The 23,462-nt window shown below is 39.5% G+C and overlaps 2 protein-coding genes across 2 annotated transcripts; both read right to left on the bottom strand.

Annotated features, from left to right (window-relative positions):
• Nucleotides 1-168: 168 nt before the first annotated feature.
• On the bottom strand, nucleotides 169-6,918 carry LOC112575224 (glycosaminoglycan xylosylkinase-like). The gene is made up of 9 exons (XM_025256915.1): nucleotides 6,007-6,918; nucleotides 5,137-5,551; nucleotides 3,852-3,981; nucleotides 3,594-3,680; nucleotides 3,053-3,162; nucleotides 2,416-2,587; nucleotides 1,982-2,173; nucleotides 1,636-1,694; nucleotides 169-947 (listed from the first exon to the last, which is right to left on the bottom strand). The coding sequence occupies exons 1-9, from the start codon at nucleotides 6,073-6,075 to the stop codon at nucleotides 871-873; spliced, it is 1,311 nt and encodes a 436-aa protein (XP_025112700.1). The 5' UTR covers nucleotides 6,076-6,918; the 3' UTR covers nucleotides 169-870.
• A 1,673-nt stretch (nucleotides 6,919-8,591) lies between these two features.
• Nucleotides 8,592-20,935, bottom strand: LOC112575223 (glycosaminoglycan xylosylkinase-like). Its single transcript, XM_025256914.1, has 9 exons — nucleotides 20,792-20,935; nucleotides 19,505-19,922; nucleotides 12,919-13,042; nucleotides 12,673-12,759; nucleotides 12,244-12,350; nucleotides 11,610-11,784; nucleotides 10,759-10,950; nucleotides 10,096-10,155; nucleotides 8,592-9,833 (listed from the first exon to the last, which is right to left on the bottom strand). Exons 1-9 carry the CDS (start codon nucleotides 20,804-20,806, stop codon nucleotides 9,620-9,622), a joined length of 1,392 nt encoding a protein of 463 aa, XP_025112699.1. The 5' UTR covers nucleotides 20,807-20,935; the 3' UTR covers nucleotides 8,592-9,619.
• Nucleotides 20,936-23,462: the final 2,527 nt, after the last annotated feature.

Below are 23,462 nucleotides of genomic sequence, written 5' to 3'. Positions count from 1 at the left end.
GGGTGACTGTGTACAACGCATGACATATATGGGTTTAATGCATATGAAACTTTAAAAGTATTATTTGTTTGCAAAAAAAAATTAAGTGTAGTTCAGTAGTTGTACTTGCTGAATGCAAACATAAATGCGATATTTTATCAAGCGAATTTTGAAAAAAAATGCAAAATAAATGTGAGCATCAGGACGGATCCAGAACAAATAATACGCCATGAAATGCAAATGTGAACAGAAAACAGCATAGCACGTGCATTTTAAACTTCTGTTCTTGAAATTTTAAAACAGTTGAATTATACATTCTATCTCAGTTTTTTTTTTTAAAGACTTTATTGTTTACTTAACTGAAACCAACACAAGCAGACGACGCATCTTGAATCATGCATATGGTACGTCATATCCTGTCTTTGTTGACATATTAAATGTGAAGAAATATTAATATAAAATTCTTCATTCCTTCTTTGCAAAAACAATACCGAATATGTTTTTGTAATACTTCTTTTCAGCGATTTTTGCCATGCTCTGTGTTTAGCCTTTAACAAGATCAGCCGTCTAGAAATAACATAGGCTCACCCTGTATATGTGCACACCCACCCACCCATCCACCTCATACACAAACACAGACTGCAAAAAAGACAACACAATGAAAAAAGTTGACGCTGTTTCATGGAAGACACACCTTCTTTTTAACAGCAAGACATCCATAAGGACGGGAACTGTCTTGATTCAAACCTCATATCTACTCATTTTGTACAAGTACTGCTTCCACCCCATGAATGGCAATGCACTTCTCGATTTCTACCCAAACTTTCGCGAGGCGCCGGTCGAGGGCCAGCAGGTGATCACGTGACAACACCGGCTGCACAGGGTCCGACTTCAGCACCTCCCCCAAGATGTAGCTAAGGACGTTGTGTCGAAGAGAGCGTATACGTTGCCAGGTCGAGTGACGTAACCTGCAGCAAGCAGTACATGCTCCAAACAAAAGAGGAATATTCTCGAGTGTGGTGCAGTTTATCATCTTCTTATCCGTTTTCCTTCGGAATAATAATGAAAGAGGATTTATTTCAACCTTGCTCCAGAAAACGTTGTGTCTGAATTCCCTACGTTACTTGCACCAGTAAAATTGTATTTTTGAATTCTCAATGTTATTTGCAATAGAATTATTGCATATCAGAATCATTAATGTCACTTGTAATAATGTAACTGCGTATCTGAATTCCCAGTATTGCTTGTAATATGGTAATTGTATATCATCTACCACTGCTGTATTTTTACTCACATTTTGGAAAGGTTTTCGCTGTAATTTTTTTAAAGTGTTCTTTCTAAGATATTCTCTTCTTGCGTGATACTGGTTATATTGCATTTCTACTATAACGAGTGTTTCATCTTGCCTTTACAAACTGTGCCACTCATTCCCTAGGCGACACTGCATGGTGTATGAAACTCAATGGAATTAAATGCAAAAAGCTGTTGTTATTGCCAGGAGAAAAGGATAAAGAAAAAAAACTGATCATGATTGGCTATGAAAATGTAAAATACAGTTTACATTAAAAAAAAAATTGCTTTCCTAGGCAAACCAATATAGTTCTGTAGAGAGATCGGCATGTCTCCCGCAAACCTTAGCTAGGGGAGAATACTCACATGCAGCATTCGCACAAGGGGCGAGAAGTACCAGCTCATCCACAAGCGGGTTGCCGAAACTGCAAAACATTAAATGTTGCATAATTCACATAATTCTGACTCGTTTTTCGATTGTTGGTTTAGCTCCCCTGATGCATGACGCACCGTTACTTTCCTGTACAGCCATGGATCTAGCAGACGGGCAAGAAGATATATTTTTTAATTCTTTCATCTGGTAAATTTCGTATTGCTTCAATCGGATACACCGAAAACAATGTCTCTACTTATTTTTAATAGAATAATAAAATAATACTTTTATCCACACTGATTCCACCTGAATTTCGCTATGGTCATGAGCAACTCCCACCTCTTGCCGTTGTCAAGCATGACCACCATTCCTCTCTCCATATTGCTGATGATCTCGCAGTGATGACGGTCCGCGTTGCCGATGAGAAAGTCAAAGATGGCCGTGTCGACGATATCCAAGAGCAGATAACCTTTCTCCTTAAACGGCGAGAGTTGGCGTACAATGCCGCAATAGCTGCCGTTGCTGGGGTATCTGTGAGGCAGGGGAATGTCAGGTTAACTGGCGTGTGACTGGCTGGCTAGGTGATAAGCCGGTTGTAGCTTTAAAGCCTTGTATTTTTGGACGGTTTGGTGCAAAGTTGTGTTTTCCTGACTTTGTGTTATGCACGCGTTAGTGAGCAAGTGAAAGAGACTTGAAGTGACAAAAAACATAGGAGAGGGGAGAAGACAAATGGAAAATGCGAGGAGAGAGGTTAGGTTTAAAGAATCACCCACTTGGCTAAGTTCTTCTCTTTGAAATGGCTATACCAAGGGTGTGTAATGGCGTCTAACTGAACGGTGTCAGGCAGCCAGAGGATGATCGCCCCTTCCAAGACGTCGCCCATGGCGCAGACGCCGGTGTCTTCAACGCAGTTCTGGCATCGGCCGTAGAAACAGCTGTTATCATCTGGAGGGCACACAAAGCACTGAACAGGGAAGCCACTATAATGATGTTCTGCCAATGGCCTGTTCTACGCATGCACGAACAACCCAGAGTCGTTCCGACTACCAAAACCTCTCCATAACAATTCTAGCAAAACTTGTAAATCACAAAAAAGTCACGAATCCGTTAAAAAAAAACAACCTACAACGTTCGCAATCTCGCAATCAGAACCGCTGACTGTACCCACTACGTTATATTTAGATAAACAAGCCGACAGTAAATTTGTTTGAAAGAAGAGCATTTTAACTGCTGACCATGAAAGGACAAACCAAAAGACGGTTTGTGCTTGCGTGGCAGAACCTCGTGGGGATGGGGAGGAGGGACATGTCTTTGCCGGGAAGAACAAAGATGAGACACGAATACCCTCTTCACCCATTTCCGCCCTCTTTCGCCAAGAATATTCCCGGCAACCCTCGGTTGGCGACTCACCTTTTTGATAGAACGTTTTCAGGAGCTGCTGAGAAGCGACTAGAGCGAGTTCTTGTTTGACCCTGACTCTGCGTCCCACAGTCACTGGCACTCTCCTCAAGCCTAACACTCTGAAGCAATGTTCTACATATTACATAGGTAGATAGAGTAATATGGCTGCAACATACTTCTAATTTTAACCCATTTTAGGCCTAAAATCGAGTAAAAACGGTTTATAAAACAGCAATAAACGCGATGAATTTCAGAATTTGAGAACTGTTTTGCTGTTTTAAAAAACGGATTTACGTTAACTCGTTTTACTAAAGCTGTTTCAGCTGGGCTTTCGTTACTGCAGCACATATTCAGCTTAAACAGTGGTCCTCACAGAATCCAGACAAGCATACAAGCTTTAGGCAGCTTTGCGATTCGTCCATAAATTTAAATAAGGACCCAAATGAGCGCGTGAACACACATTATAATTATACATTAACACACGTACACTCGCGAACTCAATCGCACGTACATACTCGCACGCACAAATCATCAATCTGTAGTTAAGTACCTTGAGAGATGAAAGGCGGCTATCTCCCCGTTGTGACGGTCCCTGCCGGCTATGGCCACGCCTTCCAAGATGAAATCTCTGTCGTACCTCGAGAAAACGAGAAGGCGTTTGATACTAGGTTTGCCGTCATGAGCATGAACTTTCTCTTGGGGCATAAATAATATCATCTTTATACATAAAAACACACAATAAACTGACACGTGCGCGCGCACACACACACAACAGAACCGTGAGATAATTACACACAGGTGCTGTTACCATTTAGGTTTGAAGGCAACGGTTTGTGTGCTTGATAGCTTGAAGGCTAGCTTAAGCTGCTTCCCTTTGAACCCACTTAGAAAATCGGCTGAAGTGATGGGTGAGGTCGCCAGATCCCCGAGAACAGCACCTGCACAGCACAGCAAAAGACACCTCCTTACACAGTAGAGATCTTTACATGGCCGTGTCCATCATCGTTCGTCCCTAACGAACGCTGAGTACGACAGTGAGCTTGTACAGTGTCCATCGACACCAACGCTTCAGACAACGGGCATAACATGACTTTTTTGTTCCACATTTACAAACGTCGTCCCCCTCGTTTCCTCTCCCCCATATCGGTTATGGACACGAGCATACCGAAATAAAGCAATGTTGTCATCCACACAGACGAAAGGAATGAGCTGGTTCACATAGATGAGCACGGCAAAGAAAAGGAGTGAATATATGGGGAAGGGATCAATGAAGGAGGGAGGAATGAATGAACGAAAGAAAGAAGAAACGAAGAAAGGAATGTCTAAAAGAAAGAATGAAGGACAAATGAATGAGGGGAGGAGGAATAAACAAACTAATAAAGAGTGCATGGAGGGAACAATGAATAAGGATTGAAGAAACGAAGAACGGATGAATGAATGAGGAAAACGGAACTAATAAATGAAAGAGTGAAGGAAGGATAATGGAGTTCCCATAAACATTTCTAAGTAAGGGATGCCCTCATAGAAGCACATGGTGCAACATGCCTGCGAAAAAAATCCTTTATAACACAGAATCCAAGGAGCAAGGGATTGACAACATATTGAGGGGCAAATCTGACACCACCGCCTCATACAATTAACAGTTCGATCATAGGTCCCTCCTTATCCTATCCCTCAATTCGTCATACACATTATACACGTGCGCGTGCGTGCGTGCTCAGATACTTTGGTAATAAAGGACAGCCGTGGACGTGTATGAACAGTGACAGATTGTGCCGTATGCGAACCTAAGACTGCTGTGTGGGTGCGAAGACTAAGATAATTAGCTGTGAAGTGAGCACAATCGACAGGTTTTGTTTTAAGCACACATTAAAGTATTATATATATAAAACATAAGTCCTTCATACAGGTGCACATATTTCGCCATCTCTCCAAATAAACTGATGCCTACATACAGTTGTACCCACATATACTTTCACATTCATTCGCGTGCTGGAGTGACGAGGTTACAAACCTTCCTTTCATCACCCACCCCACCCCTTCCCTCCAAACTCTCAAAGAACTAGAGAGAAGACTTGCTGCAAACTACCCACCAAGTTCCGGAGCATCCTCTGGAACGACTTCCCGTGCGCTGACCCAGCCAGCAGCCACGTCCCACGGCGACCGACTGGCGTTGAGCTGGACATTGAAATCCACTCGAAGGTTCCTTAGCAGCACTTTTGCATCCTTGAACCCTGTCGTGGCATCATCCCGGCGGCTCTGCGCTGCTGTGTCGATGGAGATGTTCTCCACTTTAACCACCTGCTGCTCGTTGGGGGCAAAGAGCGTGGTCAGAGAGCCCGTGTCGTTCTCACGTGACTCGAGAGCTCCAAGTGAGCTGAAGAAGATGAGCGGAGAATTATGCAGCTGGACAAGCAAGAAAATCAGGATGAGGACAGCCACTCCAACACAATGTTTGGGGGAGAGTGCCAGCCATAGTCCGAAAGGTCTCCGGTTTCCATCGTTATTCTGTGCCGGGCAAAAAGGAAATCGCCATTAGTAACGATCTACCCCTTTTGGAAACAACGATCTCTCGCAAAAATCTTTCTGACTCTACCCGTTTTACCTTCCTCACAAGTATCCAAGCCTTTGAGATGGAAAGTTTTTTTCCAGCCACAGTTCCGAGCAGGCTCCGAACTCGCGGCGTTTTGCTCAGAAGTCTCGCGCAGTAACCACGACTACGCTGTCTTGTCACGTGTTACATAACAAAACTCTCTTACTTTGATCGACAACAGTATTGACAGTTCTTCATTAATGAGGGTAATAGGATGAACGCGAAATGGCGCTTTCTTTAAATCAAACCCTCGGTCTGAAGAAGGAAAAAAAATGTTAAATACAAAATAATAAATAACAGTAATAAAACATAGCACACCAAATTAGAAGAAATACCATTAAACTATTAAAAAGTAAACGGTTGTGCTCACAGTGTAGTTATGCTGCTTCGATGCGGTTGTCTGCTTGTGGTGCCCGCCATTCACTGCATCGGTACCCATGTGGTGTCCTCAGCGCATGGTGTAAGCCGGTGTTTCATCAAATGGCCGATGCCACAGCCGTGATTAGTCAGAAGCTTCTTTCATTTGTCAAGAAGACATGGCAAAGGAAGATAATTCTATCACCCTGAACGACACCCGCTGTGATCGACGAGCTCGTTATAAGTGATTGGTGACCTATGGGGTTAGTCGGGGGTGGTGGGATGGATCTGTTTGTTCGATCCAAGGCAACACGTGACTGTTATATACGACAGCGAGCCAGTCCCTAAAAACAAATGTCAACCATCCAAAGAGAAATTTCGTGTACCAGAGCTAGATCCGAACACACGCTTCACGATCCTCACTCTTCTGATGACAAATTGCACCAAAGTTAGAAGTGCACAACAGAAGACATTCCTCCCTGCTACATAATCCGATCAAATGATGACTAGCTACAAATTGATGTAAATGCTTTTAGCCTGCTATGTCAAATCAGGCCAAAAGTGGATGAAAAAAGTCGGAGCATAGGTAATTCGATGACACTTTACCTAACCTAATCTCGTTGGATTAAAATGACAGAAAGTTGTACAGGCTGTGGTTTAATGTCACTTATATACTGTAACCTGGCATACTTTAATATACCAAAATCAAATCCAAATTATCATTCAATTTTAAAATCCAGTGTAGCGTACACAACAATCAATAACTCATGTTATTTTCACATATAGCTGAAGATGATACTATAAATAACGACACAGACAAACTAGGATATGCCGTATATCGCTGGAAAAAATTACATTTTAGTATTATTATAATTATTTTATATAACGTTGAAGCACTTTTGAGTGATTAAAAGGCTAGCTCTTAAAAGCTCACTTTTTTTTTTAAAAGTGTATCCTGGAAAATGGAAATTATATTGACTTTCCAGGATCGTAAATGGCTTTCATTGTCTTGAATAGCCAATTCGAGGAAATAAATTCGTGATTAAATAACTCAAATTGATTTCAAAACAAAGCACTCGATCAGTGTTTTGCTGACTACGGTTAACTAGGGCACAAAAAAGTTATTAACGCTGACTACACACAGTGACATCATGATAAGTGACTTTTAAACACGAGATGCCGTGTTAAATAACAGTGTTGGTCGATCATAAATCAGCCTGAGCTTTCCATATATTCAATCTGTCATTTCGACATATGGAAGAGGGGGTAAGGGAGGAGAGAGAGAGAGGCGAAGATGCATCGACAGCATGCATGGCCAGGGACGCGGCAAGCATCGTGCATAAAACATGACTGCGTTAGCCCCCACCCCAAAAAACAAAACAAAACAAAACAAGAAACAAATCATGTGTTTACTTGAAAAGACACAATACACTTACCCCAAAACATTAAACCTCTCTTTAAAAAAAAAACAACACAAAAAAAAAAAAAAACAAAACAACAAACCAAACCACACACACAGTCGTCATTATCAGCGAGAAAACGCATGGGGATTATTTTCCGTAAGGTTCCATACATTCTCTCGGTGTTCACGCAGTGGAGCATGACATAGCAGACACACTGATACAACAGACACGCAAATATCTATGCATATCTCCCACTCCAACATCACGTGCCGCAGACGACTGTCGCCATCTTGTGGACTCATGATGCGGTCAACGCAGGTCTACGTATGGGGCACGTGCTCTATACATATTTTATGACCGAGCATCTGTGTGGCCGCGGTGTGGGAAATGTGGCCATTTTTATGTTAACCTTTAGCAACCGTTTTTTTGTGAGTCAGATCCACTGTAGGGAGAAATTAAGGTCGATGGTGGTTTTGCTGTTGGTAATGCTACTTGCTGATGTCGCTGCTATTTTGTTGGTGGCGGTGGTCTGTTGGTAGTGTTGCTGCTCACTGATAGTCCTGCTATTTTGTTGTTGTGCCACTCATTGCTGTTAGTGTTGCTTCTGCTTATTCGGTTCTTGTGCAACTTGCTGCTGTTACGATTCATTGTTGTTTCTGCTACTCACTGCTCTATCGATGTACTACAGTGATGTCATACATACAGATGTGAGAATGTTAGCATCTGAAGGCAGAAAAAGCACCAGACACACATCTGAATTTTCTATAAATATTCATTATAAAATTTCCAATGTTCACAATTAGGGAATACATAGTATTTATCAGGTAACACAATGACAAGGATGCCAGGTATTGTGGTCACTTAACCTTTAGTTAAAATAAAAAAATAAAAAAAAAAATGCTGTGGAGATCAAATTGTGCCTTATAGTGACAATGGTTTGTCGAAACAAGAACCACTCACACATACAAGCACACCAACAGAGGGAGGTGAGAGTGTTTAGAATGCAAAGTAACATTAAATTAAAAAAACAACTTTGTTCAACTCCCCTAGCGTCATATGGCCTTAGATCAGTTCTTAACAGCAAAATCCACCATAACAAGACTGGTTTCATTTTCTCTAAAAATGCAGCAGCACCACTCATACCAGTCTTCCTTCATAGTACATAACATAGTCCGAAAATGGCACAAGACACACATTTTAAAAAAATACTTCATTTAATTTTAAGGAACAATAAAAAGTTCCAAAGATGAACTTCAGCAAATGTGGTAACTTTTTCGATGTTTAACAAACCATAACAAATTGTTGTTTAACTATATAAATAAAAGCCAAAATTATTAACTAGAAACAAGCTAACAGTAGGAATATAAGGTAAAGCTTAAATACCTTGCTAACACCTCCAAGACCCACAAAATCTCTAACCTGCTAAACAAGAAAAAAGAAGTATAGTAATTATCATTTCCTCATGTATACCAGATCATTGGTGTGTGAAAGGTATAGGTTTCTTCCTCCAAGATGCCAAAAATAAAAATATAAGGATAAACATAAACTGCAATATTTTCCTTTCTTCATTCAGTTATATAACAACGTCTTTACACTTTTTTTTCTTTTCAATTATTTACAATTCTTTAAAGTGAAATGTAAGGACCTGAATCCTTTTATGAATGATGTCTGAAGGATGGGGGTATTTCTAACAGAAATTCAGATATTAAAAAGGTATTTGTATAGGTCTCAAACTCTAACAGCTATGGGAAGGGAAGGGGCAGTGAATGTTGACTAGCTCAATTTGCATAGGGCACTGTAAACGAAATGTGGAACCCAATGATTCAACCTGGTACTTCAAGTATATATCCCTAAGGGTAGACAGATAGCATTTTCAAAGTTCGGAAGTCCAAAGAATTGAACTGACCACCTTCTCCTGTCAAGCGCAACATAATGCCATAAAGCCTTCTTTTAAAACAATAATGTAAACTTAAGACATTTTCACTATGAAAACTTTAGCAGAAAACCACAAAAATGTATGAGCTTTAACTGCAATCCATACCAAGTTGATGCTTACAAATGAAGGCACAACAACCACCATTCCCTTGCAAAACCAGAAAGAAAATGTATCCCAAAGCAGCAAACTATAACACTCAATAAACCTTCAGTAAGCATAGAACTGGCTGGGTAAGGACTAAAAAGCAATAATGTTCATTGTAAGAACATTTGAAACTCCTACTTATATTATCTGTCATCCAAAATGATAGAGTTCAGGCCATTTGTGCTAATGCAGGTTTCGATTTCTTGCAAAACAGTTGCTACACGCCTATCTAGGGCTTCAAAATGGCTGTCTGTGAGCACAGGGTAGATGGGGTCTGATCTCAGAACTTCTCGCAAAACACTGCTTAGAAGACTTTCTTGGAGTATCCTCAGATTTTCCCTTGTTGAATAACGAACTCTAAGAAAACAACATCAAATGAAAAATAAAACTCTGTATTGTATACATGCACATAAAAAAAAAATAAAAAGAAAAGAATTTTTGCCTCAATAAAAGTCTGTTACCATGTGCAAAACTGAGTTTAAAAAACTTACCTCCCCCTATCTTCATTATAATTATGAACACACAATTCAGAAGAGAATTTGAAAAAAATAATCCAAAGATTTTGGCTGTCTATTTTAATAATATGCTTAATTAGTGCTTGTAACGACATTCTACTTACATGCAGCACTGGTACAGTGGCGCTAAAATTGATCTCTCATCTTGGAATGGGTTTCCGAAACTGGAGAAAAATATTAGCAATGCTAATCAATACTCAGCAAAGATCCTTGATGCTAAAAGACTGATCTTCTCAAACTGGGCATAAACAAAATCCAAGAGAGACGGAGACAAGTGTATTAAAAATGCAGGTTCTTATAAGACTTAAATGACATTTTTTTTCCTGCTCAGCTGACAAAAGCAGCCAATGAAAGATTAGAAGGCTCTGACAATCGAAAACAGGAAGCCTTGTCTTCTCATACATATAACCCTACAACTCTTGTCAGTGTCAAGTTTTCTTATTTTGCTGTTGCTGGCAACAGTTGTTCCCTTAACCATTTTACGCCTTATGTTCTATGATCAGAAAAGAATTAATTCTTTTTTCTCTTCATATTCCTGTTCCTTGAATATCTGTAGGTCACATATATAAATTTCAGGCAGAATTTCAAAAATTTCAACCTCTGGCATAATAATAACAAAGTGATACTAACTTCTTTAATTGCCTTATGTCATCTAATTTACATGCCCTTATAAACCTTGAAAAAAATTTAATTAAACATGTAAGTAAACTTTAAAAATCATGCATCTACAAATTTGTTAAGCTCCCTTACACTCTGGCTCCACTAACCTTTTCCCATTATCCAAAATGACTAGCATGCCTTTGTCAACGTTGCTAAATGTTTCGTAATGATGGCGGTCAGCATTGCCTATGAGGTAGTCAAAGATGGCGGTGTCTATGATATCCAGCAGGCGGTAGTCATGCGTCTTGTAAAGAGGAAGCTGCTTTACAGCCTTACAGTAGTTGTCATCTGTCTCCCACCTACAGACAAATGGCAGACACAAATGACACACCAAACACAAAATGATACAGGCCACAGATGATACATGCCATGAACAGACACAAATGTACTTCTAAAATGCTCTTAAATATTTTTAATTTTTGTTTTTAAATGTACATGTGGATGGTCTTCATTTAAACTATTGACACCACCGACTGCCATAAAAACTCTGAGCACACATCTAAAATAAAGGACTGTCCAATCAGTCACACAACTTTTGGGAGAGAACGAAAAATGAGATTTTAACCTCTATTCAAAACCCAGATGAGAACTATGATGTTCAATAGAGTATATCTGGAAATGGAATATACTTTGTTGCTCAAATTTTACAAATTAGTATCTTTTGATAAACTAAGCCCACTCATTTGAAAATTATTTTGCAATTAAATCAGCCTTTAGTAGTAAAATGTCAAATTATTATCATCGTTTTAACAATGAAGATTTTAAAGTAGCATAAATAATGTGCAAGAATAGCAGAATAAAACCATGAACAATTCAGTTCTCAGAGAATGACAGAGATTAACTAAAGGCAGTTAGTAGTATGCTGGCATTCTGACTCCTGGGTCTACAACACTATTAACCTAATTAAATCTCCATAAAGGGTTGGCCATCACATCAACACTGATGTCTGTGCACCTACTTTGCACGAACATTTGCTCTATACTTTCGAGCCCAGGGGTGATGTGTGGTATTCAGTATGAACTTGGCAGGCAGCCAGAGGATTACTGTGCCCTCCATTACTTCCCCTTCCGCACATACCCCTTCTGTTGGTCGACAGTAATAGCACTTGCCATAGAAACAAGTGTTATTATTATCTGCAAAAAAAAAATGCAAACAAAATTAATTCAAATTTAATAAACTGATTATGCAAAAGATTCATGCTAATGATGAAAACAAACAAATCCGAGCAAATGAGAAAATAAACAAAAAGCAAAATTTCAAGAGTTATGAAAAAGTGATTTCTACGTTGCTTTGGTTGGTTAATACGAAAGAAGTAGGATTTTATCTTGTGGGAATTCATAAAAGGGGGAGGAAATGGAAAAAGGCATATGCCAAACAGGATCTCAACACATGACTCACTAGGAGTAATGAAAAACAATGACACCACCACTGCATCACCATTTTTTGAATTACTTTTGTACTCATTAAAATTTTACAAATTTCAAATTCACAAATATGTTCATAAAGAGTGTTTTCCACAATATTATATAAAAACAGCATCTGGAAAAATGTCAACAGTGTACTCTATTGTTATGCACCAATGACAAACAAACCTTTATAAAATGTGTTTAGAAGTGCCTGAGATGCAACAGGAATAACCTCTTGTTTAAGGTTAACTTTACGCCCAACAGCTAATGGAACACGCCTTAACCCTAAGATCCTGATAAAAAAAAAATACATTAATAGTTCTATTTGTCTTAGTATTTTTCCTTTCACAACAATAATTTTTAATGACACTATAGAAACCCCAAAATTATATTTCGAAGTGCTCATGGGGAAAATGACATATTCTCTGTATAAATGCAAGCATTAGTTTATCTTCCTTGTTTTGCCAAGCAGCATTAAAAGGACACCACAATGATAAGAGATGAAAACAACAGGTCTAACAAACAACATTATCTTATAATTTTAAAATAATCAATATAAACTGGGTACTCAGAGAAATTACAAATTATAACTTCTATTTTAGGTCAACGTGTTACCTTGAGAGATGAAAGGCTGCTACCTCAGCATTATGCCTATCTCTTCCTGCATATGGTTCACCTTGTATAATAAAATCTCTTTTGTACCTGCATTGATAAACAGGAAACATTTGATTTCACAATAGACAGCGCACAAAGTAGCTCACACCTTCTCACCCTCTCTCTCTTCTATACATGTGTGTGCAGGCACATACACACCCTGTCCTCCCAGTCTCTCTCTCACACACATTCTGTCTGTATGCTCACCACATGGGCTTGAAAACAACTGATTGTTTGTCTTGTAGTTCCATAGATAATTTTAGCTGTGTGCCTTTATAACCCACATCTACAGCAGTGATAGGTGCTGTTGCCATGGCATGAAGAATGGCACCTAAAAATAAAACCACCAAAACAATACTGCATGATGCTTTGGACTTAAGATTTGCTGAGGCAATTTTTGTGAGCTTTTTTTTGCGTTTTTTGGACCATGCTGCCCTTTGACACTGAATACTGTGTTTTTTCAGTTATCTTAAAAATTTAAAAACTAAGAAGACTCAGTGTAAACAATGTAGCTATTAATCAGGAGAATGAAGTATTGAGCTGGTCTGTTTCTGAAAGTTTTTTTCATGTGGTTCAGAAAAGCTGTGCATGTAAAAATACTGCTAAAAGAGGTTCTAGACAAAGTGAAAAGACAGTGGGTGGGAAATTTTACGTGGTATTTTACATCAAGCCAGCAAGTCTACATCCCTGCAAAGCAGCCAGCCATGTAAACAGATGCCACATGCAGAGAAAGAACAGCTGAAACAAGAGCTGAACCCAGGACAACCAAACTTCATGGTATTGGTGACAGGCGCTAATTCTGGACAAGGGAAATTGTTACTTGGACAAGGACAGCTGATTGATATGTTACTTGAAAAAACCCAGCGTTGTTGCTAAATAAAGACTCTATAAACAATATAAATAGAAAGATTTTTGTATTTCAAGCATCAGCACCATAGCTAGGAAAAAAAGAGTGCAAAAAAAGTCGAGAAAAGGGTTGAGATGTATGATGGCTTTGTTTCCTTTTCACGCATGCACATGCTCGATTATTTCACATACTAGAAGTATGCCGTCTCAGTCTCTATTGAGGAAAGCAACAGGAACACTCATAAAGTCCAGTCAAAGGAAAATAAAAACCCTTAACTTCCACAAATAGTGGCATTGTTTGATTTTGAAATCATGTCTTCATGGCTCACATTGCCCTATTGTTATAATACACTTTATAAATGGTCTGAGACTGTAGTATCAAGAAGCTTGAACCTGTTACAAACACACTACTTGTAAGATGAAAAATGAACATGGTTTGCAAGCTTTCTACAAATAGTTGGCTAGTGGTTTACAAAAAGAATGAAAACATTAGTCGTTGTACATTTTCATGGTTGTGCGCATTGATACAACTCCCCAACCTTAACAACACAAAAGACTCTGTATTGGACAACACGTAATATTGAACCGTTCGGAGACGGGTTACAAGCACTGCTTGCTGAGCGCCTTACCAGAAAAGTCCCGTGCGAAACAAGTGATGAATCATAGTTACTCAACAGTTTAAATACAATACAGCAGCAATGTAAGATAATAAATCTTGGCAGTCTGTTCGCATCATCGACATCTGGATCTCAACAAATGCATATTGCCGCATGGTTCCGGTAGTTGTTGTATAAGCAGCGGAGGTTCGCTACAAGTCGGGGATGAATGAAAAATGAGAAGGGGTGGGTGGTGCGGAGGACGAAGGAGGATTCTACATGCGAGCCGTTAATCGATTTTCCTGCCGTCCTACCGTGCTTAGTGGTGGGTGACGGGGGCGTTTATCACCGAACAATGGGTACCCCTCTGATCTGGTACCACCCCACAACCCCACCCCTTCGGGGTCAAAACGCCATGGCACCAACTGAGAATGAGTGTCGACGTCCTCAGTAACCTATATAATTCAGGCCGTCCTACCGCTGATGATGCTGCTGGGCTAGGCACCATCTTCATCGGCATCGGTTGTTCAATCGTTTTCCAGCGGCTTCTGAGTGTGTGTGTACATGTAGGCTGCAGTGCACGCGCACTTGTCACGCGTGCAAATATTCTTTGTCATCTGGACTTTCCCCCAGCCTCCTGTCTCATCCCAATCACCCAGCTCTTCGCTTTCTTCGAGCACATCATTCACCTTCCTCGGTCTTGGCTTCTGGAACAAAGTAGATATTCTACGAGGAGTTGTTATGTGCTAAATACAGTTGGCGAGATGGGGAAGTAGGGTATAGCCACGGCCTCCCTGCTCCTGATGACCGATGTCGAAGTTGTCTTGCGTGCTGACAAGTAGAAGCGAGATCGATCAGCTCTCGAACACAATCAGACCGGTATCGATCTCACTCACGTGTAACCCTCCATACACCATCCTGCTCATGTTGTGTTTTTTCAGTTTTCTCCCTTTTTCCCAACTCATTGCGACAAAAGCGGTGGCTAAGGCGGCGACAAGTTCTCCAACCGTACACACAAGCGTTGCGGAGGCGCTTTGTGCAGTCTGAATGACCGAATACTACGCACTGGTGAGGAAGAGAGCTGCAGAGAAAAATCGACATCGTCTGGTGACCACATGCCCAGCTCCTCAGTCCTCTTTCAAAGAGTGGAGCGTGATTAACGGAAAGATAGCTGCAGCCAGTAAATGACACCGACACACACCAGATTTCTGTCTGCCGTCAAAAGAACCCAACTGAATTGATTCCCCTGGGGAAGGGGTGTGCACGTTTAGTGGCGAAGAAAGTAAAATTGGAGCACTTGTTTTCTGACCGATGCCGAAAAATAGCGCTGCCATCTCTTCTTGACTGAAACCAGCGACAGCCATTGAAAGGAGTAGCACAAAAAAGGGGAAAAAATTCTCAAAACAACAACCAAACAAAAAATCCCCTCAACAATAAACCCTGTGTTACCACAATCTATCCACAGTGTAGATGAGCGGGAAACTGGACTGGACATCACATGAAAGTGAGAAAGTTCAGGAGAAGGCGCTGAGGTGACAACAAAAGTGAGATGGAGCGGCTACCAGGAACCGATGAAATGGCCAGTGTCCGGCTTCTGGATGACTATGGTGTCACAGGGGAATTTGCAGACCAAGGTGACTCGCATCCCAGGTGAGAATGAGCTGAACAGTTTTTTTGCTAGTTCTCACTTACCTCCCCTTTCACATTATCCCCAGCTCCCAGTGATGTGTTTCTTCTGACATGTTACTACTATTGTTGTTTACACTCATTCTGTAAGAAAAGAGTCCTTAAACAAAACCAATCAACCAACTCTTTCTCTTGCTCCTCCCACTTCCTTTTTTCCCCATGGTAAGAATCAGTATCTTCTTAAACACCATGGCAGAAGTTCCATTTAAAGGACCTTGTGGCATGCAACGGACCTCACATATTAGCATTGCATACTCTGATTCTGGACAGGAAATCATTAGTGGGCTAATGTTCATCTCGCTGCTTGTGTTAGGTTTGTCCTGACCATTTCAATTTGTGATGAGCTGGCCAGTCAGGAGGCAGCAACTATTTTATAATATTTGGCAAGTCTAGGTCCCAGAAGGGCAAGGACCCTTTCATGGAAACATATCAAACAAGCTTTCAACTTGGCAGAATTCTGGAAAGCTGAAGAAATTTCCCTCTTTAATTTCCTACCAGTTATTCCATGGATTGCATAGACAGCTGCACTTCTCATATGCTTTATGGCTGAGTGTACATTATACTTGCACGTTCACGAACAAAAGCAGGCTGCATACAGCTGTGACTCTGGTGTGATAATGTTAGCTAACAACAGTACATTATTAAATGAATGACCTAATTGTACACCACTCCTCCACATTTTTATTATATAATCTCTGCTAATGTTCTGTGCGAAAACCTGCCAAAAATCTGAACACATTCCTAACATCTGAAAGCAGTGCTCAGCTTTTCATTCCATGTATGAAACAGAGCAAGACTGGAAGAATCAAGTTTTATTCTCCTCCTCCTAGAATATTTTTGTTACAAAAGTGATTAACAAACCAGACTCCAGGCTGCATTTTTCAAATCTACTCTCAATATATGATCTAGAAAAATCACAAAAAACTAAAACACTAAAGCAGCGGTTCTCAACCTTTTACATGTGGCGACCCCCCTGACGAACACCGGTACGTCCGCGACCCCCCTTAGCCAGCTAGGTCGGTGGAAGAGCGGGGGGGGGGGCAGCTTTAGCTAACCTCGAACGCAGCGTCGAGGAAATCAATGCAATTCAACAACGGAAGAGCAAAGTTCGTATCTGCAAGAAGTATAACTGTTAATGAAATTTTACTAAAGCTAATAAATATTAATTTTATTGGACACTCTCTTTGATTAATGAGAAGGTTGAGCCTGCTTGCTGTTGCATAGAGAAGCGAACCTGTGTGCGATGTTCGTACCCACTGCTATTCGCAGCTCAGCCTCTGCGTCCACACGATTTCTGTATTGAGACTTCAGTGCTGCCAATGCTGAAAATCCTTGCTCACACATATAAGAAGTTGAAAATGGCAGCAGAACTTTCATTGCTTTCTCAGAAAGGAGAGGATATTCACCGTTGATGCTAATCCAGAATGTTGTCACTGGTGTTGTGTGGAAGACCATTTTCAGGGATTGGTCACTCGAAAGGTCGATGAGCTGCTCTTCTTCTTGCGTGGACAACCCGCTTGTGCTAGGATCAGCCACAAATGGATTACGAATCCAATCGTATTTAGTCACATCAATTTCAGCGAAATAATGCTGAAACCTTTCTTGCAGTCCGTTTAGATGGGCAATAATTACCTTCTTCACCTGATCAAGATTCAAGTTGTCAGCCTTGCACTTACACAAGCACGGAAACATATCAAAAATATTTTCTTGGCGTATCTTTTGCGTCCACAACGAAATTTTTCGGACGAAAGCATTCATCTTGTCAGTTGTTTGTAATATGGTGGTGTAATATAGGGGAGTCAGCGATGAGAGATTGGGGGAGAAAGAGGGCAAAAGGCGAGAGGAGGGAGATTGGAGGCTTAATTGTTGAGAGGAGATTGTGTTTTGAGTTTTGGAAGTGAGAAGTCACTGCATGCCGAGACAGTGTACTTGAATAGGAAGAAGAGATTTGGAGTTTGAGCCCCCGCACCACTCGGTTACACAATGTAAACTAATTTCACTAATACCAGTATAAGAAACTTTTTTTAAAAAATGACCACCTTCGCGACCCCCTTGTAGGCACGTCACGACCCCCCAGAGGGTCGCGACCCACAGGTTGAGAACCGCTGCACTAAAGCATCAGGGTATTTGACAATAATAATATCTATTGGATTAAGGATATAAATATTTTTTTTACTGAATGCAGAAACTGTAGCAGGTGGTGGAAGAAGAAAGAAATAAGATATGAAGGTGGAAGAAAAGAGATGGAGAAATTATAGGGATGCCTTCCAGCAGAAAAAGTGTAGTTGAAGGGAGGTTGAGAGCTCTGAAGCTATCTTGCACCATTCTTTTTGTTATTGATTGCACACAGTCCCAGGAGACTTTGGGGAACAGAGGTTCACCTGGTGATTTATTGACCTCTTCAGCTGAAAACCATTCTTGTTACTACTATTAGCCCTTGCAGCTTGCAACAGTCTTTATATAATGGAAATATAAGGATAGTTTTGATTGTTTTGATAGCAACTAGTAAGATCAGGGTCAGATACTGCTGTAAAATAATGGAAGAAAGGAGTTGGTTATTCCCCGCCCACTTCAAAGATAGGTGGGGAAAACTCAGCTTTATCGTGTCTCTACAGATCAGGTAAGCTTTGGGCAGTCCAATATGCATGCATGCATGTATACTCTGCAGATCCATGACTTCTAAAACAAGAATTTTAAGGTTAACATAACATATATTAATATTTTCTGTTTCTTTTTTAACAGTTTTTCATAGAATAAATAACCAGTTTTGTACAGATAAAGCCAACAAGAATACATCCCTTAACAAGCGTGAACTTTACCTTTTAAGATTAATAAAAAGATGCAGGAAAAGAGCTACTGTAAACAGTAGAAACAGTATTGTAGGCACAATACACACTAGATCTTTGTATATTAATATGTAGATGAAAAATATCAAGTGTTTTAGCTTAATGACTAGCTCAGAAAAAAAAAGTATGGTAATTTTCAATGATGCTGAAAACTAAATAACTCTGGCATTGGATGTTCGCGACATAGTGAGAGAATAGATCTTCACTGAGATCATAACTGGGTATGTCGATACTGATGTCATCTGGCTTTGATCATGCTAACCTAATACTTTGTGCAAATGGTTATCATGGGTGGTTACTGAGGTGTGCAAACAGACAAATGTGCAGTCGTGTCGATTATTTTCCTAGGTTCACTCCTATAGATCTTTCTGGTTTGTTCTGGGATGCAATGCTGATCATATATTTGCTAGTCAGCTTAAAGTTTTCACTCTCTGGACAGCTGGTGCTGTTCGAGAGGTAATAAAATGTGAAAATGGCTATATTACACAAAACCTTTCTCTTTTCATCCTGTTGTGTGGGCTTCCTGATAGAATACCTGACAACAGCAAGTAGGATAAGCCATTTATTTGCTGCCCATTTCAACAGTGTCTTGCAGTCACAATTACTCTATTTTATAAGATAGAGTTGAGTCTCCAAATGTCTAAAAACTATTAAATTTTTTAAGACTTGCAGAGATCCTTCAAAATGCACTTAACAAAACTTAATAAAACTAACATTTTAAATCTTGTTAAATGGTAATTAATTATTCATTTACAGAGATAAAGTAAATGATTATTAATTATCATGTAGCAACAACTAAAAACAAAAACAATAACTTGCCAAGTTCTGTGGCGCGTTCTGGGAGAATTTCACGAGCTTGTACCCAGTCAGCAGCAGTACTCCAGAGTGACTGTAAAGAGTGCTTTGAAGTACTGATGTTCACTCGATACTTTTCTATCAGCTTGTCTCTGGCATTTTCTGTACGTTGAGCTATGTTCATGGGTCCATCAATGTCTAAATGGACCTCTTGTGGTGCAAAGTCAATGTGATTGACCACTAAATTCCCATCAGGCATTGCATTATGTTTTATGCTGTCTCCTAAATTCAGTGATTCAATTCTAGTATCTGAAGAGAATTCTGGCTGCAGGATCTTGATGGAGACGGAAATTATGAAGACTATAATGATAATAACTGCCACCTGGAGTCGTGACTGAAGACATGGTATTCCATATATTCCCCTTCTCCTACCACTCCTAACCTGCAGAAGAGCAAATTTATTCACTGTTATAAAACTAACAAAGCAAAAATGACTCATAATGTATGCATTTTTTCCTTTCTTTTTCAAACTTATACACATGGGACAAATGTCTAAGTGTTTTTCCAGTAAAACTATGAAAGCAGATTTTAAAATCTCTCAGTGAATAATCTTTTTTCTGATTGGTTTTCAATGAACACTGCACAATCAGAAAGAAAATAAAGATAAAAAAAATTAAAATAAAGTACAATTTTATTTCCACAGTGACAATAATGTCAGTTGAAGAGCAATCAATATATGTTCTGTCTGTAGCCTCATCAGGCACACATAATTCAAATGAATGTTATTCATCCTTCCCTTCTCTATCATTAATGGACAGCAACTACTGGATTAGAGATATGGATGTTAATTTTTGCAATGCAGTTTATCTTTAAGTGCTAAAAGCACTTAAATACAGGCATTTACACTGAACAACAGCTGCACAATCATAATCCATTACAAAAATCAAAACGAACAAGATCATATATCCGAAAAGAGCACAATCATAACACATAACAGTCGTTCATAAGATCGATATCCTCGACTGAAGATATATCCTTGTTTCCACTGTCTTCTGTGTGGAAAGCCGCGTGGAAGATTTAGCTACAGAGAAATACATTCTAACATTTCTTGAGACATCATGTGTTTGAAAAATTCTATAAGGGAAACCAAATTCAAGAAGCATTTTACAACCGATTCTACTCGTCCAACACTTCTGTTTCGAAGTAAACAGAACTATACAATACGAGGTAAAATCACGATTTGTTATCGACGAAATAAAGATGTTGCAGTTTGTAGACGAATGGTTTACACATAACGAGTACGGTAGTTACCTGAAATCGTGCCATCGTATCCGTAAATCAACAGGATAGAACAGAAACATTTTCACGACGATGAATTTTGTGCGTCGTCTGCCATTTTGACAATAAATTAGGGGAAGAAAAGAGAACGAAAAGGCCCTTATCTCTTCTTATAAGTTCACACATTAAATACAATTTGGAAGAAGAAGCACTCAGTAACTTTGCTTACAAGAATATTTAATAATAAAATAAATATAAAACTATCTTGGGGAAAAAACTTTATTAGTAAGCATACATTTTGCAAAAACACTGAGAAGGGAAGCTAGCCAAGCTCAACGACAGTGTAGTACTGTACGAGTTGTTCCCCTTTCAGCAACGATTTACAAAGACAAAATGCTACAGTGTGTAATCATCATAATAAACAGTAGACATAATGCTATACTAATTATGTTGTGTGGATGATGTTTCCATTATTTTGCTCTTGCTTGTAGAGAAGCTTGTTTTAACATTTCATTTAATTTTAATGAATTTTAACTTAGAAGGAAGCTAATTTCGTGATCTGTCAATTCATGTCAGAATGAAAATGGAGAGTGAGGAACAAACTGCATGCGAGTTTCGTTATATCGTGTGATCATGCCATTTCCATTAGATCCCAAGACAGAAGCGCATTAACTAATGCTTTAGAAATCTGAGGGTTTCAGCGATACATTTTCCATGTCGATTTTGTGTAGTGTGTACACAATATGATACTGGATAGTGCCACTGGGTGAACATTCGATATCGCACGTGCAACACGGTTGCACAACTGCGGAATTGTCTCAGATCTTATTATAGACAAACTGTTTATTTCTTCATTCCCGCAGGAACCGGGGGTGTAGGCAGGGGGAGAGGAAGCAAGGGGCTGGGCAGAAAAAAAGATATAGAGGATGAATATGAACGTGGATATTTCACTGTCAGCATGCAGTTTGCCCATCCCCCACCTGAGCATTTTTCTGCGTCCACTGTTCTTATAAAAATGTCAGTCGAACACAGTATACTTTATGTCAGTACATCTGTTTAATTCCATCCGTTTCACCGAGTTCTGCAGCATATCTTTGGAGGTTAATCTGAAAGTAAATGTTTGTACACTTTGTGCCATTTTGCGTTTTTTCATCCAATAAAAGATTGTTTCTAGGGAGGAGGGTTGAGCAATCAGTTTAGAGCCAAGCGCAGAGCTATATCTGCTCTGCTAGTTCCCCATTATCTGTCTCCCCCCTCTTACTCAGCATCCCTCCCTGCTGCAGACACAGCTGTTGGCTGGCAGAAGGCTACTTCGCCATAGTTCCGATCCATACTATCGTGACTCCATTGATAACCCTGCCATCAACTCCAGCAGAAGTGACTAGTTACGAAAAGCGCCGCTTTCTGTATCGTGAGATTTTTGCAGTTTATTGCTATACGACTGTTGATCCATGCAACACATTTGAATGGACTTTCTGAATTCGAGCTTAATATCCATCTCTAGTGAAGTGTGAAAAAGTATGTTGAAAGTTCCGCGGAAAAAACATTGGTAGGACAGTGACATAGATAACAGCGGACTCTGCCATGGAAGCAGGCGGGCACACCTACGATGAGGTTCCTCCCCTGCCGCCTAGATACCGTTTTCGGGATTTAATTTTGGGGGACTCTGCTATCTCCGAGACTGAGAGGTAAGGGACTTTTTTTTTCCCCACTGATGTTGTACTCTGTGCATGAGGTGTTTGTATATGCGTGTCGCGGTTGTTGTTTTGAAAATTGATGAAAATAACAGTGAAAGCAAACAACAATTATTTTAGCTTATTTCACGCGCTTGTTAATGCCTCACATTTTTGTTTTTAAATAAGTATCAAGAAGTAAATGATTTTTTTTTCATTTGTTTATGTTCATTTGTTTGTTCATTAGGTATTATTCAATTGTTAACACCAATTAATTAATTAACATTGCTCCATGACGTTTTTCCTCCTTTCAGCGCGCTTGTAAAAACATGGTTATAGATAGGATGCTATCCATTGACTGGGGCAGGAGCAACAGCAGAAGATCATGTTTTATATATAAAGAAATAAAATATATAGTCATACCAAACAAAACAATAAGATCATAATTTAGAAAAGATATGCTTGATGAAAGTAGTGGAGTGTGATGAATTCTTAGTTTTTTTTCCCAGGTGGGGGGTAAGCAGAATGGGGTGAGGGAAGTGGGTATGGTTAGACACGTATGAATCATTACAATATATAATAGACATCTTAATTCTCTAAAGATCTGTGATGCAGATTGTTTTCATTGTTGAGTGACAGTCTGATTATTTGTATTTGTTGATACTAATTGACTGATGAGTTGAAACATATGTGTTTGTATTTGAGTTTGTATTTTTGAATTAATTTTAGTTGTATTTAGCATACACTTTAATTAGCATGTGTAAAATGTACATACATGTGAGTTTGTATATGTGCTTTGACAGAGAGAGTATGTAAAATGACTGTATTTTCACAGCTTGCCTTTTATACCCTTTAAAATATTAGTCTTGATTTCTATTACTGTTAACACAATTCTCAAAATTATTTTTTTTAAATTAAGGAGAGGTTATATACTAATTGACGTTGTATGACAAACATGTCTTAATGAGGACCGTCACTATCTTTACAAGCCCTAGTCACACACTTCCATTCTATACTATGTACACACCTAC

Source organism: Pomacea canaliculata, linkage group LG11 (genome assembly GCF_003073045.1).
Source record: "Pomacea canaliculata isolate SZHN2017 linkage group LG11, ASM307304v1, whole genome shotgun sequence".
Taxonomy (NCBI): domain Eukaryota; kingdom Metazoa; phylum Mollusca; class Gastropoda; order Architaenioglossa; family Ampullariidae; genus Pomacea; species Pomacea canaliculata.
This window is presented reverse-complemented; position numbering and strand designations above follow the sequence as displayed.

Excerpts from the sequence above, each read along its gene's own strand:
- LOC112575223 (XM_025256914.1), bottom strand. Across the intron at positions 12,760-12,918 it reads GTTGTTTTCAAGCCCATGTG|GTACAAAAGAGATTTTATTA; the intron begins GTGAGCATACAG and ends TTATCAATGCAG. Across the intron at positions 10,156-10,758 it reads ATTTTGGATAATGGGAAAAG|TTTCGGAAACCCATTCCAAG; the intron begins GTTAGTGGAGCC and ends ATTTTTCTCCAG.
- LOC112575224 (XM_025256915.1), bottom strand. The coding sequence starts at position 6,075 with ATGGGTACCGATGCAGTGAATGGCGGGCACCACAAGCAGACAACCGCA. Across the intron at positions 5,552-6,006 it reads CGAAGCAGCATAACTACACT|AATAACGATGGAAACCGGAG; the intron begins GTGAGCACAACC and ends TGCCCGGCACAG. Across the intron at positions 948-1,635 it reads CCCTTGTGCGAATGCTGCAT|GTTACGTCACTCGACCTGGC; the intron begins GTGAGTATTCTC and ends TGCTTGCTGCAG.